At 44.4% G+C, this 18,530-nt stretch overlaps 1 protein-coding gene across 1 annotated transcript; it reads left to right on the top strand.

Moving 5' to 3' along the window:
- The first annotated feature begins 4,691 nt into the window (after positions 1-4,691).
- On the top strand, positions 4,692-16,878 carry LOC128331369 (solute carrier family 22 member 13-like). Its single transcript, XM_053264712.1, has 8 exons — positions 4,692-5,066; positions 5,570-5,589; positions 8,654-8,774; positions 9,541-9,635; positions 12,673-12,887; positions 14,819-14,927; positions 15,603-15,812; positions 16,854-16,878. The coding sequence occupies exons 1-8, from the start codon at positions 4,692-4,694 to the stop codon at positions 16,876-16,878; spliced, it is 1,170 nt and encodes a 389-aa protein (XP_053120687.1).
- Positions 16,879-18,530: the final 1,652 nt, after the last annotated feature.

The following is an 18,530-nucleotide window of genomic DNA, read 5'->3' as shown; positions in this document are numbered from 1 at the left end:
AAGTTTTCACCTTTCTCAGTATCTCTCCTGCCCCTGTGTGTCATGTGCTACACTGTATCCATCTCTTCCAATGGAACTTTTTCATCCTTCATAGAGACCTTATCCTTTCCCAGAGAGCTCCTAATGTCCTACCTAAGAACTTCTCATCTTCCTTGATGGTTCGCAGAACAGAAAGACATGCTTGAATTGTCTTCTCCATATTACATTGATATCATCCCTGTTCTCAAGGATGAAGCCATGATGGTCAAAGAGTTTTCAAACAGCTTTTGATTGGCACATCTTGTTCTTGCATGGAGGAGGACATTTGTTTCTATATAGCCATCAACGTACATGGCATGTTCTCAAGTATGAGGAGGTCAGGTCCCTGCTCAGAGGATCTTGCAGTACAAAACTAAACACAGTGGATACCACAGAGGAAGGAGACAGAAGAGGACAGAAGTATTTCTTCACACAACATATAATCAACTTGTAGAATTCTCTGCCACAAGATGTGGTGCCAATGACCTGGATGGCTTTAAGATGAGTTTGGATAACTTCATGGGGGAGAGGTCTATCAACGGCTACTAGTTGGATGGCTATAGGCCACCTCCAGCCTCAAAGGGAGGATGCCTCTGAGTACCAGTTGCAGGAGAGAGGGCATGCCCTCAACTCCTTCCTGTAGGCTCCCAGTGGCATCTGGTGGGCCACTGTGTGGAACAGGATGCTGGACTAGATGGGCCTTGGGCCCAATCCAGCAGGGCTGTTCTTATGTTCTTAGGTTCTTAAATGGGGGCAGGATTCTCAAAGGAAGAATATGCTTTCTTTTTTTTTAGTGACACTATGTAAGGTTAGGGGAATCCTTTCAATGTGAAGATTCTGTTTTTGCTTTGCAGTGCAGCCTATAACATCAGTCTCAAAATCAACCCTCATTGAGCTCAATAGGGCTCACTTTGTGTTTTGCACCACAGCCCCAGTGGCACTCCATGTCATGCCTTTCAATCTACAATGCCCAGATTTGTGAAATTCGTGGCCTCAGGAGACCGTGTCATCGGGAGTGTTTAGGTCAAGGTAACCTTGTTTACATAAGCATCCTATGGAATTACTCCAGTTTTTTTAATTGGTTGCAGCATAGCTTATTTTTATTGCAGGTGTATCAATTCAAATGTTTTGTTGCTGATTATTCTCATTTTGAGTCCTTCAGATGGTGAGTTTCCTACGGAAAAATACTTTAGTGCAGGTATAAGTGTGGGTATAATATTCTAATAATTAACTAATGAAATAAAGTATTTCAAGGTTCTCATATCAGATGACCTACTATGACTCTGCATTTCTGAGGAAATTGATTTGTCATCCCTAGACATTCTTTAGTGGAAAGCTTCATTTGGTGGTAGCGTGGGAACTCAATACTAAGGCATGTGTTTTGCCTGCAGACTGTCCCGAGTTCAATGCCTGGCAGGGCTGGGGCAGATTCACTTCTGAAATCCTGCAGAGCTGCCACCATTTGGGTCAAACAATCCTGAGTAGATGATCAGACATTATGCAGAGGGCTTATATAGCTGACATAGTGGAGGCTCCCACATTTTTTGGGTGCTCGGAGAATAGTTCCCTGTAATGGTCAAGGATGAACAAGCTACTGTTCATTTGAAACTGCTAAAAAGCTCCTGCAGACCGAAACAAAAATCTCATTTTATGTTCCAAAAGACATAGAGGTCATTCACATGATCAAAAACTGTGTTCTACCAAGGTTTGAGAGCTGTGTGTGCTCCCCAATTTTCGGTTGTGTGGAAGCAAGATAAGATGAAAACCTGCGTAGACGTGATTGTGTGGAAGCAAGGTAGGAGGAAAAGCTACCCAGCTTCCACACAACCAAAAACTGGGAGCACACACAGCTCCCCAAAACAGGCAGAACACCGTTTTTGATTGTGTGAATGACCCATGAACTCATAATGGTGTAAATGCTGATTCTGTTCCTGAGGGCATTTGAGCTTTAAGACTCACTTAAAATAAAAGTATAATCTGTATTTAACTGAAATTATAACCACATTGCCTGAAAGGAAGAGGACTTGGAATTTAAGATGACCCCCCCCTGCCGCCATTTCTAACATCAAAGAACCTGGGGAAAATACTTAGAGGCTATTCTGACAATCAGATGAAATCGGGCTAGGAGAGCCTAGCCCAATTTCGCCTGACTGTTTAAGCCACTGGGCTTGCAGGCAGTTAACCCACCTCACTACCCCTCTCCTTAAACAGGGTTTGTGGAGTGAGTGCTCCACAAACCTGGTTTTTAGAATTGTGAGTAGCTGTGGCGTGGCTCTGTGCCGTGGCTACTCACGAGGAGACGCCCAACCAGGAGGCTTAAAAGCAGTCTCCCAGCTCGGGGGTCTCTCCAGTATGCCCTGTGCGCTCACGCAGGGCAGACTGGAGCTTCCGGGGGCTGTGCGGCCCCTGATCCTCCCAGCCCCCATCGGCTCCGTCATGGAGCCGGCAGTTGTGTGAGTGGCCGCTGCAGCCGCCCAGAGCAGACTGGCTGGTCATCTGTGAGGAGAGTGGGCTCAGCCTGCTCTCCTCGCAAACTCCCTAGAGGCTCTTCTCACAGATTGTGAGAAGAGCCTCTCTGACTTGGATTCATGTAAATAGGAGTAAGTGATCTTAGAACCCTCATTACAATCTATGGTTGGGTCACACATGCTTCTATATGGCCTGGTTTACTCTGCCCTTGATACAACTTCTAGCTGAATGTTCAGTGAGCTACCTTCACTGAATTTCATTTTGTATGAGATGTTGTTGTATTGTTTTGTTTTATTATATAATTTACAAGAATCCTAGACTAGGGCTTTTCCAAGTTCCTTGAAGTTAGAAACCAGGGGTTCATCATAAATTCAGAATTCTTTTTTGTTCAAGTAAATACAGCTATAACTTGTATTTAACTTCTGTTTTTTAAGGGGGTTGTCAAATTTGGAGTTGTTTTCTATTTGGGTAGATAGGGAGGTATTTTTTTTTAAAAGAATATACAGCTATTCAACAACAGCTTTCAAATACAGCTTTTCAACAATAAAGTTCTCAAAGCAATTTACATAGCAAGGTCTCCCTGTTAAATTAAACTACCACGTTATGAGGTGCCTCTTTGCCCAGTTAGCAGGGGATATAAAACCTCTCACTGGGGGCCTGGAATGTGCAGGGGTGGATTAATGCATAGGCAATATAGGCACTTGCCTATGGTGGCAATTTCTGAGGGGCAAAAATTTTTGGGAGTGGTGTGCAAGTAAAGGGCTTGAGTCGGGGAAAAATTAAACCTTCCTTCTCTACCTTTTAAAAGCCACTACTGCGCATTTGGCTGGTGGCAGCGTAGTGGGGATGGTGGCGAGAGCTCCTCCTATGGGCCCGCCTACCTCCCAAATGACCATTTTTGGCCCATTGGAGGGCTCTATGCGCATGAGGAAAAGATTAAACTCACCTCCCGCAGCCCTTTACTTGTAAAGGGGAATCCTTGCCAGTTTCCCCTTTACAAGTAGAGCCATCGAGCCCCACAAGTCGGGGCGGCAAATCTTTGGTTGCCTACAGGTGGCAAAAAGCTTAATCCGCCCCTGGGCATGTGGCAACTCCATCACAGATGCAAGGCTTCATTTGTCGTTGCATCCACCAAGCCATGGATGTAGGTGTCTGAATAGGGCCTTTGCCCTGTTCAGAATAAGTGAGATAGTTGCAGATAACATTGTAAGGATATTTTGTTGGCAGACATAAGAAAGCTGCAAGATACAATCGCTGCAGTTGAATAGGCTTGTGGTTCTGCAGGTATTACACCGGAATGCGGAGAACTGGAGTCCAGCACGGCGACGAAACAGAGGATTCAGAATTGGAACTCCTGTCTGAACCCTTGGGTTGTAGTGAGTTTTGTCACTGCAACCTGAGGTTCCAGGCAGCCTGTGGTACATCCCAATTCAGAACTCTAGACTGCTTCCCCTAGAACGGGAGTTGAGGCAGGAAGCTGACTGCAGAGCGACTGCTCTCCTGAAGGTCCGGATTTGGACGGGGGAGATGGGGTACGGAACAGGGGGTCCATTGGAGCCGCGGTTCTGTGTTGTGGCCAGTAAGTCATGAGCATCACTAATCAATGACCCAAGTTACTCCTTTCAGAGAGTGAAATTTGAATCCTTAGAGCCCATCTATGTTGTGGCCAGTAAGTCATGAGGATCACTAATCAATGACCCAAGTTACTCCTTTCAGAGAGTGGAATTTTGAATCCTTAGAGCCCATCGGCAGATTAAGCAGAATTAGGTTATACTGTTTGGACTTTACCACTTGACTGCAGGTAAGGGAGGCACAGTTTTGAAGGTCCCTCTATAGAAAGTTGCCTGCACAAGGGAGAAAGTTTAACACAGTCCTCTTCTTATGTGATACTACACTTCATCTTACACATGGTAGATTGGACGCCTACTTTTGGCTGAAAAAGACTCCCTTTGGAGTGAAAAGACCATAGCAAAACCAACGCTGAGTACTTCTGCAAGTGTTAGGAAAAGATAACTTGATAAGGAAAAAATTTGTGCAGAAAAGTAAGGTTTTCATTTGCTGTGGTAGGATGGATTCCATATGTTATCTGAGGACAAAGCCTGATTAATTATTCACCATATCTTTATTCTTGATTATGTTTAAACATTAATTTTAAGTCCCCAGATGTGAAAATGATGGCACAGTCTGGCCACTAACGAGCCAGAATGATGGAATTTGGGGAGATATTGAAGGTGATAGGAGAATTTGGGAGGTTTCAGAACTGGCTGGTGCTGCTCATCTGCATCATAAATCTTCTAGCTCCCTTCCATATGTTTAGTCAAGTGTTCGTTGCAATGGACGTGCCTCACTATTGCAACACAAGCTGGATCCGTGCCATTAGCCCAAACCTGACCACTGAGCTGGAGCTCAACTTGACGCTTCCCAGGAAACCAGATGGCTCTTTTGAGGAATGTTCCATGTATACTCCTGTGCAAGAAGAAGACATTGAACCCATCATGAAATATGGACTCAATGCTACGGAAAAGTGCCAAGACGTCTGGGTCTTTCCTACACAGCTAAAGCCAACGTTGGTCACGGAGGTATGTTGTTTATATTTCTTATTTATAAAATATAATTCTGTCTGTCCTGAAATGTGTCTCTGTATCTTTGATCTTGACTACATCGGGAAATTGTACTGGCCGAATTGAAATTGATTTCCAAACTAGCACATCTATCTCTTCCCTGCAACCAAAATCTGGATAGGGGAAGGGGTGGCTATGTGAAGAGATCCGTGAGGGTTGTGTTAAAAAAAGGTAGTAAAGGCTGGTGCTGGAAGATAGAGGCTTCCTTTTCCTTTTTGGTCTGGACGCTGTGCATCACAGGATAGATTTTATCACCTTGGGGCATTTTGGTGTGTCAGCTAGTTGAGAAACGCAGCACTGCAGTCCTCCTTTAATGCTGGCACAGAGGCTGATGCCCCAGTGGCTGCCCCACAAGTATAGCACTCAGTCCATTGCCTTCTAGACTCACAGAGTCTGAACCAGAGAGCCAGTTCAATCAGGGCAAGGTATGGCATAATCCTCCCTGAACGCTCCTGTTTAAGCTGCTGACGGTCTGTCCTTGGTAAAACTGTTTCCAGGAGGCTTTACAGACAGGGCTTCTACCCTAAATCTCCTTCGGGAGAGAGTGTGTGCGTTCACACACCAGCCAGCCAAACCTACCCTGAGGTCCCTTCGAGATCCTTGGACCCACTCCACACACAGCTCGGGCTTTGTCTTGCAAATTCTAGCTCATCTTTAGGTATTTCTGGGTTTTAAAAATGCTGGTTTTAAGCTACTTTTTCTGAAAATGCCAGAGTAAATAGGGAGAGGCACTGATGTAGAATCATTAGCATCATAAGAGGGATGCTCTCTATAGAAATGCAGATGTAGCTCTTCAATATTCTCTCCCCCGCCCACCATTGGATAGAAGGAAAACACAAAGGAAAACATCTGAACTTGCATCAAAAGCAAACTGGAGAGCAGAGCGGAGGGGCTGCTTCCCTCAACACCGCAAGTGTGATTCGTGACTTCGCTCAACATTTACCCTGCAGCATGATGCCAAGTGCGAATAATTCCCTGGCGAAGCATCAAATACCACCACATGGCATTCCAAAAAGTGTCTTTAGAAGACATTTGCAGTTAGGAAGTAGATTGCAAGAGGTCCTCTTATCAATTATTAGCTATGGGGGTCACCAGTCCTGGCTGGAAGTGTGATGTGTGTGGAGGAGAGGTTTCACGCTGTGCTTTGCCTCATTTTTACTATGAAAGTTGTTCCTCAAAGCAGCAATATTCTTTTGAAGCATCTATCTATCTATCTATCTATCTATCTATCTATCTATCTATCTATCTATCTATCATATTTCTATACTGCTGATATATGCACCTCTAGGTGGTGTACAGATTTAAACCACAATAAAAGTAAAAGAGAAATAAAAAACAGTTAAAATTTCACAGGACAAAAAACAATCGCACAAGATAGACACAAATAAATAGTTTAAAATTAATTTCAGTTAAAAGCCTGAGAAAACAGGTGCATCTTGAGGGTCTTCCTAAAAGCAAAGAAGGAGATGGTTTTATTTCAAAAGGGAGCATATTCCAAAGCATATTCCAATAAAGCAACATTTGTATTGCGGGGGAATATTGGTGGTGGTGGGCAGGCTATTTTTCAAGAAAATTTGTGTACCATTAATGATCATCCGAGAAGCTCTTGATCTAAGCATTGGGGCAGGTGCACTATGAGGCATGGGGAGCTGTGTTCCCTGTAACAAGGATTCCCAAAGATTGTTGACTACAACTGCCATCATCCCCAGCCAAAGGCCATTGCAGCTGGGGATGATGGGAGTTGTAGTCCACAACTGATGGGAATCTCTGTTACAGAAAACTCTGCTGGTGAGGCAGCTGCCTTTGGTACTGCAGTGGTAGAAGCAGTGGTGGGAGGTGGGGGTCCTTCCACCTGCCTCCCCTGGTCTGTCTTGCCCACACTACTACCAGTCTGGCCTGCCAGACCTCTCCTCCCTGAGGGCAGTGCTTGCCATCAGGTAAGGGCAAATGGGGGCTGTGATTAAGGCAGGGGTGGGGGAAATTTGCACGTGGCATGCTCTGTGTGTGCTACAGGATGGGAAAGGATCACGAGAGAGGGGAGAACTTGTCCATACACGCTCCATGCATGCTGTGGGAGTGGGAAGGCATTTAGATGGGCTGGGGCTGAGAATTTATTTTGTATTTACAAGGATAATTATTTGATTTAAAACAACCTCAATGTTGCTTCAAATAAGGAACGTGGCAGTCAGAGTGAGGGAGTCTTCCTTCCCTCAACTCCATCTTGGGAGAAGGCTAACAGAGTGCCAGCATTCAGACGTAACACTGGCATGAATGTTGTTTTTGTTTCTACTGCTTTGTATTTTACGGTTATATTGTGCATTATAGCCTGGGTGTGTGTGTCCCTTTTAATGCTGCCCCATCATGGGGCAGTTTTGCCATCAACTATTCCTCTAGCAAACTTTAGCAATAAGGTACCTCACCTGGAATAGCTATACAGCTGCTCTATAGTCTACTTAAGAATAATTTCCATCACTGAAGGAGAAAGGAATGTTGGACTTCCTAGCCCTATCCAGGTATGGTTGTGTGAGAGTAAAGACCTCTGTACACTTGTACATGTTTTTATGTGAATGACTGTACTACCTGTGTTCATTTTAAAAGTCAACACATAAGGTGTGAATAACTGTACTGGTGTACACTGTATAATAGTACATGTTCAACATGTCTGAATAGAGCTACTGTGAATGTTCATGGATGGAGGTTAAACCAACCCTCACTACTACTATATAAGAGGTGCCTCCAGCTCCCAAATTCGAGTTCAAAAGTTTTGGAATCTTGGGGATCAATTCCTGTCTCATCTTCTGTTCTGTTTGGGATGGGGGTGGATATATCTACATGTTTTATAATTAACCATTAACAACATTTAATGTCCCCCCCCTTTGGAATTCCTTGTACTATTTCTTATGAAGCTACGGTATGCTCTGTCCTGAAACTGGGGAAGCTCCTTTCACTATGGAGACCAAGCATAAAGTTATTTGCATAGTTCTACTTTTTAAGCAACCACCTTAAGTGGCGCAGCAGGGAAATGCTTGACTAACAAGCAGAAGGTTGCCGGTTCGACTGGTATGTTTCCCAGACTACAGGAAACACCTATATCAGGCAGCAGCAATATAGGAAGAGGCTGAAAGGCGTAATCATCTCAAACTGCACGGGAGGAGGCAATGGTAAACCCCTCCTGTATTCAACCAAAGACAACCACAGGGCTCTGTGGTTGCCAGGAGTCAAAATCGACTTGATGGCATACTTTACTTTACTTTACTTTTGAAGCAAGCAGTAGGAATAGCCACTCATGGATAACCTCCATCAACCAAAGAGAATGAACATTATAAGTCCAATATTCCTTTTTCTTTCCTTGAATGACACCCAGTCTGGGAATCTGGTCTCTCCTGTGCCTTTAATCTTGTCAGTTTGAAGTTCACAACACTATTGGCCCTTAATACCTACAAAACCATTATCTGTTAAACTAGAACAGAGAAAATCACATTGCCACCCATTTCAGCTCATGACTAATTAACCTGTTGTGCTTCATGAATTCTTGCAACTTGCAGGGTCCTTCCAAATTCTGCTTGCTGGCTTCTGACAAAAGGGAAGATCAAGGAAGCCAAAAAGGTGCTCCAGAAGGCGGCCTCCGTCAACAAGCAAATTATCCCTGAAGAGCTACTCAGTCAGGTGCCAAAGGCTTGGATTGCTATTGTTCATTCTCCAAAAAGCTTTGGGATGAATAGAAAACTTGGGAAGCAGGGAGGAAGGGTAAACTAGATGGCCAATTATTGTAGAAAGAGGTATTTCTCCCTCCCATATTTGAACATCTCTCACTTTGATAGAGATTGTAGAATTTACTTTTGACACTTATTCAGTTTTGGCAAGCATCGTGGTCTGGTCCTGAAACCACTGCTGCCGACATGATAATGAGCTCTCTATCAAGCATTTGCCATCATGGACATATTCTCCAACACTTCATGAATGAAATCAGCGCCATGCCTGTAACATCGCAATCCTCATGCCAACTATCACTACCTGAGCACCCTCCTCCCTAGTGTACCCTGAAACAGTGTTTCCCAGATGTTGTTGGCTACAACACCATCACCCCCTACCAAAAACCATTGCAGGAACATCATCTGGGAAACCCTATTACAGGGAGCACTGCTCCTTCCCCAGGATCATTCACGTTTGGAGGCTTCATGGTCTTAGTTTCCTCTGCCATATCCTGTCCTGCACTGATCCTAGGTGTTGGGGTGTGTGTGTGTGTGTGTGTGTGTGTGTGTGAGTGAGTGAGTGAGAGAGAGAGAGAGAGAGAGAGAGAGAGAGAGAGAGAGAGAGTGGGGGGGGACTAGAAAAATATTTCCTATAAAATCTCAATAATCGTTGAAAAACAAGAATGTAGACTACCTTAGTTCTGACTGATGTTCCTGTTCTCGTTTGGCAAATCTTGCAGCTGACTTCAGAAGAGAAGGCAAAATCTGGAAATATCATTGATCTCTTCAAGATTCCACACCTAAGGAAGATGACTTTAATTATGGCCTGGGTATGGTAAGTCTTCCAAGTTACATTAACCCTGGACCATTTGGTTTTAGCAGTTGAGCAGTGCGTCTGTGTGCTTTATGGAATGATCTTCAGAAAGGGTCCCCTTTGTGCTATCTGTCTGAAATTTGGTAAGGTGGAAGCCTTATCCTTCCCAGTTTATTCTCAACCCGTGTAAGGCAACCCCTGCTAACTGAGCACAGAGACCTTTTCAAGTGGTGATTGCCTTATATTTTGCAGAGGGAGAGCCACTGGCCTTCTCCAACCCCAGCACAGCATCCCTCCAGTGGCTGTTGCTGGTATTTGCCTTATGTTTCTTTTTAGATTGTGAACCCTTTGGGGACCATCTTATTTACGTATTATTTATTTTCAGATGTAAACCACTTTGATAACTTTGGCTGAAGAGCGGTATATAAATATCCATAATAGTAGGAAAAACCAGACTTTTGCCCCTTGAAATGCTCATGGAATTCTATAGTTTCATCACTACTACTGCAGTTAAGTCCCCCCCCCCCCCGCATTTCTGGGCTGAGTACAGAAAGCAACAGTATGAAGGCAGGCACTTGGGGTGACTTCCCCACAGTGGTGAACCTCCCTCCCCCTTGAGGCTTGCCAGAGCTTATTTGTAGTAATAGTGGTAGTTTGAGGCTGTTCCAGAAACCCTGCAAGGTCACCTTTTTTGGACTGTGTTTTGAGAGCTAGTTTTAAACTTCTAAAGGCTGCTGTTGTGTTATGACTCAATTGCATATGGTGTTTTGCAGATTATTGCCAAGTCTGTGTGTATTCTGTGTTTCCAAACCAACCAACCAACCACCTCTATATAAAAAAGGCAGTATTTCCTTTCAATTCAATTTCAGTGAATTAAGGAAATATGCATTCTTTCTCTTAATCTGCATAACACGTTTTACTATTTTTACACATTTTAATTATTTTGCATGATTTTATTTATTTATTATTTATTTGTTTAGAATATTTTGATACCACCCAAAACGTATGTCTCTGGGTGATTTTGGTTTTGCTTATCATGAAAGGATTAGTGAGCTATGCTGGGCACCAAAGCCTTGTCTGCTGTGGCAGCTCTGAATTTTATTCAATTATAAGAACAGCGCTGTTGGATCAGGCCCAAGGCCTATCTAGTCCAGCATCCTGTTTCCCACAGTGAACTACCAGATGCCTCTGAGAAGCCCACAAGCAAGAGGGGAGGACAGGCCCTCTCTCCTGCTGTTGCTCCCCTGCAACTGGTATTCAGAGGCATCTTGCCTCTGAGGTTGGAGGTGGCCTATAGCCTTCAGACTAGTAGCCATTGATAGACCTGTCCTCCATGAATGTGTCTTAATCCCCTTTTAAAGCCATCTAGGCTAGAGGCCATCACCACATCCCGGGGCAAAGAATTCCATGGGTTAATTATGCATTGTATGAAAAAGTACTTCCTTTTGTATGTCCTAAATTTCTTGGCAATCAGTTTCATGGGATGAACCCCCGTTTTAGTGTTATTCAAGAGGGATAAAATAATGCATAATTTTATAGACCTCTATCATGTCACCCCTCAGTCATCTTTTCCCTAAACTAGCCCCAGGTGCTGTAGCCTTGCCTCATAAGAAAGGTGCACTAGGCCCCTGATCATCTTGGTTGCCCTCTTCTGCACTTTCTCTAGTTCTATAATTTCTGTTCTGAGGTATGGTGACCCGAACTGTGCACAGGACTCCAAATGTGGCCGCACCATAGATTTGTATAAAGGCATTATGATATCAGCAGTTTTGTTTTCAATCCCCTTCTTAATGATTCCAAGCATGGAATTGGCCTTTTTCACAGCTGCTGCATGTTGAGTCAACACTTTCAACAAGCTGTCCACCATGACCCCAAGATCTCTCTCCTGGTCAGTCACCAACAGCTCAGACCCCGTCAGTGTCCATGTGAAGTTGGCATTTTTTGCCCCAATATGCATCACTTTACACTTGCCAACAGTGAACCGCATTTGCCACTTTGTCACCCACTCACCCAGTTTGGAGAGATCCTTTTTTAGCTCCTCGCAATCTGTTTTGGATTTCACTATCCTAAATGGTTTGTTGTCGTCTGCAAATTTGCCCACCTCACTGCTTACCCCAACTTCTAGATCATTTATGAATATTAAAAAGCACTGGTCCCAGTATAGATCCCTGGGGGACCCCACTTCTTACTACCCTCCATTTAGAAAACTCTCCATTTATTCCTACCCTCTGTTTCCTGTCCTTCAACCAGTTACCAATCCACACATGAAGCTGTCCCCCTTATCCCACGACTTCTAAGTCACTCCTGGTTTCTGAGATATCGGGTATTGCCAACATCATTTCTGTTGAGGGGTGTGAGGAGAAACATTAAAGTCCTCACACAGCAGAGTATGCTCTGGTAGTAAAGACGTTCACTACAAGAGATAATCTGGTGACAGTAGGTTGAGTTCAAAAAACAAATAAAGATGTATTAAGAAACTAAACCTCACATTTTGAGAGAGACATAGAACAACATACCCAAACAGACGCTATCCTTCATAACCAAACAGTTCTGACTCTGAACCGACTAGAGTCTGATTAACAGAACTCCTCGTGCCTCTGGTGACCAGACAGGGTTACTGCAGTGCCAATAACAATGCTTTAGAACAGGGTTTCTCAATGGGTCCCCAGATGTTATTGGACTTCAACTCCCATAATCCCCAGCCACAGTGGCCTTTGGTTGGGAATTATGGGAGCTGAAGTCCAATTACATCTGGGGACTCACATGTTGAGAATCCCTGCTTTAGAATTCTAACATTTTCAAGCACACCTTCCTAATCACGAGGACTAGCAACTTGTTCATTCTTTTTAAAATGGAAATTGAGATTCGGTTAGCAGGAAGTGGAACTCTGTGCTCCAGTGCTGCATGCATTCTGCACCCCCATGGAATTGCATAATACACACAGCCTAGTTTTCTTTTTAAAAAAAACCTTCTTTGAGCCCTAGCAATGGGTTGGGAAAGACTTTAAAAGGAATAAAACACACACACAGGAAAAATGTGTATCTCACTTCACACTCAGGTTTGCAGACAGTTTGGTGTACTTCGGACTGAGCCTTCAGGTTGGGGCTTTTGGCTTGGACATCTACGTGACCCAGCTTGTCTTTGGAGCAGTTGAAATACTGGCCCGTCTCTCCTGTGTCTTCCTGCTCCACTGGCTGGGCAGGAAGAAATGCCAGGCAGCTTGGCTTTTCCTGGGTGGCGTTGTGTGCTTGTTCATCGCAGTGATTCCAAAAGGTACTAAGCCATTCATGGAACAAAATAGACACACTTGGTAGATAAAGGCATCATCTAAAGGCTCATAACTTTGTTGGTTATTACCTCCAAAGCCCTGAATTGCTTAGATCCGGGTTACCTGAGATAGCGCCTCTCTCTTCAAGATCTCCACCGCTCATTAAGATCATCGGGAGGGGTCCATCTTCAGGAGCCACTGGTCCATCAAGCGGTGACCTGGGGTTGGACTTTCTCTGCTGTCACTCCGGGGTTGTGAAACATGCTCCCCATGGATATTCGAGCATTATCTTCCTTGGAGGCCTTCAGGAGAGTCTTCAAGACCCATCTTTTTAGTCTGGCTTTTAACAATAGCTAATTTTAATTGGGTTTTTTGATGTTAGCTATCACGTATTTTTGATTTTAGTGTAAACTGCCCTGAGCCATTTTAGGAAGGGTGGTATAAAAATGGAATGAATGAAAGAAATGAACAAACACATAATAACCTTTGGAGCTGCTTTTATAACCAAAGTGTCCATGTGTGTTTGAGAATTCCCTGGTATATTCCCAGAGTGGTTCCTTGTTTGTAAAACAATCAATCAGTGAAATCTCTGTAGGTGGGTCTGACAAGGTGGTTTGTTTTGTTAGTGTAGATTTTCCAGTTCTTAAGTGTTCAGTGAGAAGTGGGCAGGTCTGGGGAAATGTGCAAACCAGCTTCTGAAATATTGTCTGTGTTTCTGTGGGAATCACAGAGGGAGAGGAAGGGAAAAACGTTCAACTGGGCAATCGGCACTGCCTGAAATAACTAGCAGATAGTTTGCCTGGGCTCTCAGTGGCCTGGGTGTGGGAGGGGGGAGTTCACTTTGGGCTTCTTTGGAGCCTGAGCCACGGGGCTTTGGCGGCCTTTTCCATTGACAGCCCTGGTTCTTTGAACCCATTTGCCCAATGGTGGCTCCGCCCCTGCCTGGGACTCTGTAGATGTTTTAAAAGCATTGCACTGTGCCACAGGCTTGCACAAGATGTGACCCACCAAAGTGGACATAACCCACCCAGCCATGTAATGTTGCCTACCAGAAATCTCCCATTTTGCAGGCTCAGCAGGTAGCAAAAACAGGAGGCTTGCCAACATCAGCACAAATTATCGCCCCCAGCAAATGAATGAACAAACAAACATCAGATGAGGAATCAAAAAATCAAGTGAGAAATCCATACAGTAAGAAAAAGTATGTTGTGTTTATGTTCTTTGCGCCATCTGCTGGCAATCTGTTGCAATCCATGAAACAACTGCAAAAGAACTTTTCCCTCGTTAGAATAAAAGGGGTAGGGAAAGGCAGTTCTTTCACAGTTATTTTATTAATTGCAACAGATTACCAGCAGATAGTGCTAAAAATATAACACGATATTCTCTTTTTTAGTGTGGATTCACATTTTATTTTTCCTGGCATATTGGGCTGATGTTGGACTATGTCCATGTTTGGAAGAACCACACAATCCTGGTTGGCCACCATACATGGCATGTATGTGTACAATTTGTGGCTCCTTTGTGGCTGCAAAATTTGTGGAGTCACAAATTGTGCCGATGAGTGAAACGACTTCTGTACTGAATGCTTGTGAATTGGTTGCCACCTTTTCCTATTGGTGGTGGCAGCTGCAACATTCTGAAGATTTGTATCAATATGGAAGTGGGCATTGGGGACCAGAGTTCCCTGTAACAGGGATCCCCAGAAGTTGACTAACTTCTTTCATTCCCAGCCAAAGGCCATTGCAGCTGGGGATGCTGGGAAGTGTAGTCAGCAACGTCTGGAAATCCCTGTTACAGGGAACACGGTTGGGGACGTTTCCAACCACACATGAATATGTAGGAAATATCACCTCTGGATTCTCATAGGATCTAAAAGCAGGGTGCAGAGTTTGTGGCTGTTGCTAGCATCTTAGCTTGACGTCTGTCTTTTGCTTAGATTTCCCAGTGATGGTGACAGGGTTGGCTGTGGCTGGCAAGGCTGCTCTTGCTGCTGCTTTTTCAACCAGTTACGTGTTTTCTGCAGAGGCATTTCCCACAGTCGTCAGGTGAGGATCTCTTTTTACTTGGACTGCGCATGGGCTTGGAAATGGAGCTGATTGTATATTCCTTTGCTGTAGGTAGTAGTTTGCCTTTTCCAGTATTTTGCCAAGAAAATCCTGGCTGCAGTCAGTACATTTCCAACCACACCTCTGCTGGAGAGGAGAGCTGGTCTTGTGGTAGCAAGCATGACTTGTCCCCTTAGCTAAGCAGGGTCTGCCCTGGTTGCATATGAATGGGAGACTTGATGTGTGAGCACTGGAAGATCTTCCCCTCAGAGGATGGAGCCACTCTGGAAGAGTGTCTAGGTTCCAAGTTCCCTCCCTGGCAGCATCTCCAAGACAGGGTTGAGAGAGACTCTGACTCAGTATATGGCAGCTTCCTATGTTCCTATGTTCTCTCCCACCATAGCGTTGCTTTTTGGTAGCCCAGAACAATTATGAATGACTTTCGTGGCACCTAATATGAGATAATTGTAATTTTTTTCAGTAATATAGTTCAACAGTATTTATAACTAGTAGCATACACGTGTTGAATATGATATCTGGCTTGTCAATTTCATCCGAGGAATGCTCCTAACAAGTGTGTGTCTATGGAGTGATGGAGCCTCTTGATTCTGGATGTTGTCTTTGATACCCACTCAATATCAAGTTCAACGTCCTGCGCTTTGCTTCTTCCACCAGGCAAACCGGCTTAGGGTTGTGTTCCATGTCTGCCAGAGTAGCTGGCATTCTCTCCCCACTGGCTGGTCTCCTGGACAGGTACCACTCTGCCATTTCCATGGTGCTATTTGGAATTACAGCACTAAGTGCGGGAATCCTCTGCTTCTTCCTTCCTGAGACACAGAACAAAGATCTTCAGGACAATGCAGTCAAGTCCTCATCAAGGCAAGGGTGAGTTGCAGGGAATCTTCAAAAGCTCAGACCAAAGATGGGCATATTTTTTCACATTGCATATACTTTATCTGTCCCTATTTTGTGGGGACAGCCCTTCTGTTGTGATGCCTGATCACGGTAAAATGCTGTTGTCCCTGTTTTGCCTTTTGGGGAGTGAAGTCTATTGAATTCAGTGAGTCTTATTCCAGAATGCATTTGTTCATAAGATTTTTCTCAGTACTATAGTTCAACAGTATTTATAATAACTTGTATTTATAACTAATGGATGCATTTATTCATAATAATGCATTTAAATGTATAAGGTTGCAGCTGTGATGACTTACCCAGGAATGAAAGAGAGGCAAGACTACAGGCCTTTCCAGACAGCAATAAACTTCAGGATGTTAAAACTTCTGCGCCAGTTCCAAGGGCAACCTTATTCCTCTTCCATATGTTGCAGCAAGCTTCTGCACTATTTCCTAGTGTGATCTTACTTTCTGTACACACACTAAGCAGGGACCTCATGCAATTTTTCACAGTGTCACCTGCTGGCCACCAGCTCCTGCATTCTGGGAAGGACTCATCCCCCCCCCCACTTGCTACTTTTGTGGTGACTGGGCAAGATTGGAGGCTATGATGCTGAGAAACTAAGTCACAGCTGAGAGTGTACGCTGTGAAGCATTCAACATAATGGTTAACCCGATCTGCTCTATTGCATATTAAGGGCAATGCAGAAACAGAGAACTGGGTTACAGAGAGATGCTTCCTGTCATATTTAACTGCATTCTTTTTTGTTATGTCCATCAAAGCTGTCAGCAGTAGCTTTGAAAAAGGACCTGCAGAACAGAAAGAAGACAGTCAAGTTACAGAGTCTGTCAGGATGACGCATTTCTAATGGCAAAAGCAACTCCTGGTGGAGTTGAAAGGAATGATGCAGCATGTGATTTTCTTGGGAGGACTTGATCTCTCAAATGCACTGGGCATCCCTTCTGATTCTCATACTTACAAAAGGTAGTGGTCCCTCTTCCCTCCCCTCTCCCCTCCCCATGCCTGTTTTAGGTCTCTCAAAGGCAAACACAGATAGTCCAGAGTAATTAAAAGTATACCTGAGCCTAATTTCATTATTTCCCAGCCATTTAAGTATCCTCCATTTGATCCCCTCAAATCAGGATGCCTGTTTCTTGACACAGGATCCCTCACAAGACAGGCAAATAAAGCAATAGCCCCTTTTCCTAATACATTATGCACTTCAGTGCAGTTCAGTGCAGATGAAGAAACTCCAAGGCATGCTAGAGGGACTGGTGGTTGCTGTGTGAATCAGTCAAGGGCAGGTGCAAAGGGCTTCAAAGCTGGACTTCATGACTACGGCATCAACAGTGCAGTGAAGAGGGAAATGAAAAGAGCCAAAGGTTATTTTCATTCACTTTAAGCATTCGTATTGAAGGCTGTGGTGGTAGGGAGATGATCACCCTACTCTAGGTCGCCATCAAACTGTAAGGAATAAATGGTGGAGCTATTGGAAGTGTGTGCTAGCAGTGTGCACAAAATCGGTTCACCTGATTCGGTGGCAGTGAGTTCATTAAAAAATAAATAAATTAACAGTCAGAACCCCCAAAGTGCCTGGGGGGCAGTTTGGCTTGAGTTTGAGCTGAACAAGGGCAGATTTGGTTCAAGGCCTGCTCGATGTCTAGCCCTCAAACCGGGCCTGTTCGAATTCGAACCAGTTCGCACATCCCTTGTGTGTGCTGCTCTTCTCACACGTCCAGTACCTGAAAGTGCCTGAACGTATAGAAACGACGGTGTGCTTCAGTGCTTCTTACTTCCCTGGCTGTGGCCTCCACTCTCCCATTTCTACTACCCTCAGCTGACTGAAGGTCTCTTGATCCCTTAAATGATTCTGCCCATTCTCTCTTGCTGTCCCTACATGTGGAACTGCCTTCCTGAACAGGTATGAGATGCAACTTTCCTTCAAATCCTTTCTCAAAACTACTACTACTACTACTACTACTACTACCACCACTACTACTATTTATATACTGTCCTTCAACCAAAGTTCTCAAAGTGGTTTACATATGAAAATGAATAATATATAAATAAGATGGTCCCTTGTCCCCAAAGGGCTCACAATCTAAAAAGAAATATAGGGCAGACACCAACAGCAGCCACTGGAGGGATGCTGTGCTGGGGTTGGATAGGGCCAGTGGCTCTCCCCCTGCTAAACAGAAGAGAATCACGACTTTGAAAGGTGCCTCTTTGCTCAGTTAGTAGGGTTCATTTCAAACCCATTATTTCTGTGTGTGCTTTGCCTCTTGATCCTCATTCCTAACTCTAAGTAAGTTTTGTGTGTATGCCCACACACCACCCCGCCCTCAATTTTACCACAGTCTGTTTTAGATTGTACACTCCTTGGGAGCAGGGACCTGTCCATGTTGCGGGTGTAATGTGTAAGCTGCAATCTGGTGGCACTGTATAAATAAATAAATAATAAAAAGAGGGCAAAGTGGTTCATGGAGTTCAAGGTAAGGTTTGTATGGCTTGAAGCTGGGACTGTTCTTGGTGAACAGGGACTCTTGTCGCATCCTGGAGGATACATTTTCAAGCATATATCCTCTGCATGATCCCCACTGCTTCTTAAGGTCATCTGAGGAGGTCCGTCTCCAGTTACCCCCAGTACGTCTGGTGGTGACTCAGAGGCTGGACTTCTCTCTAGCTGCTCCTGGGCTGTGGAATGCACTC

The sequence above is a fragment of the Hemicordylus capensis genome, chromosome 6, assembly GCF_027244095.1.
Source record: "Hemicordylus capensis ecotype Gifberg chromosome 6, rHemCap1.1.pri, whole genome shotgun sequence".
Classification (NCBI taxonomy): Eukaryota; Metazoa; Chordata; class Lepidosauria; order Squamata; family Cordylidae; genus Hemicordylus; species Hemicordylus capensis.
The sequence above is the reverse complement of the archived record's forward strand: the minus strand, read 5'-3'. Positions and strand labels throughout refer to the sequence as shown.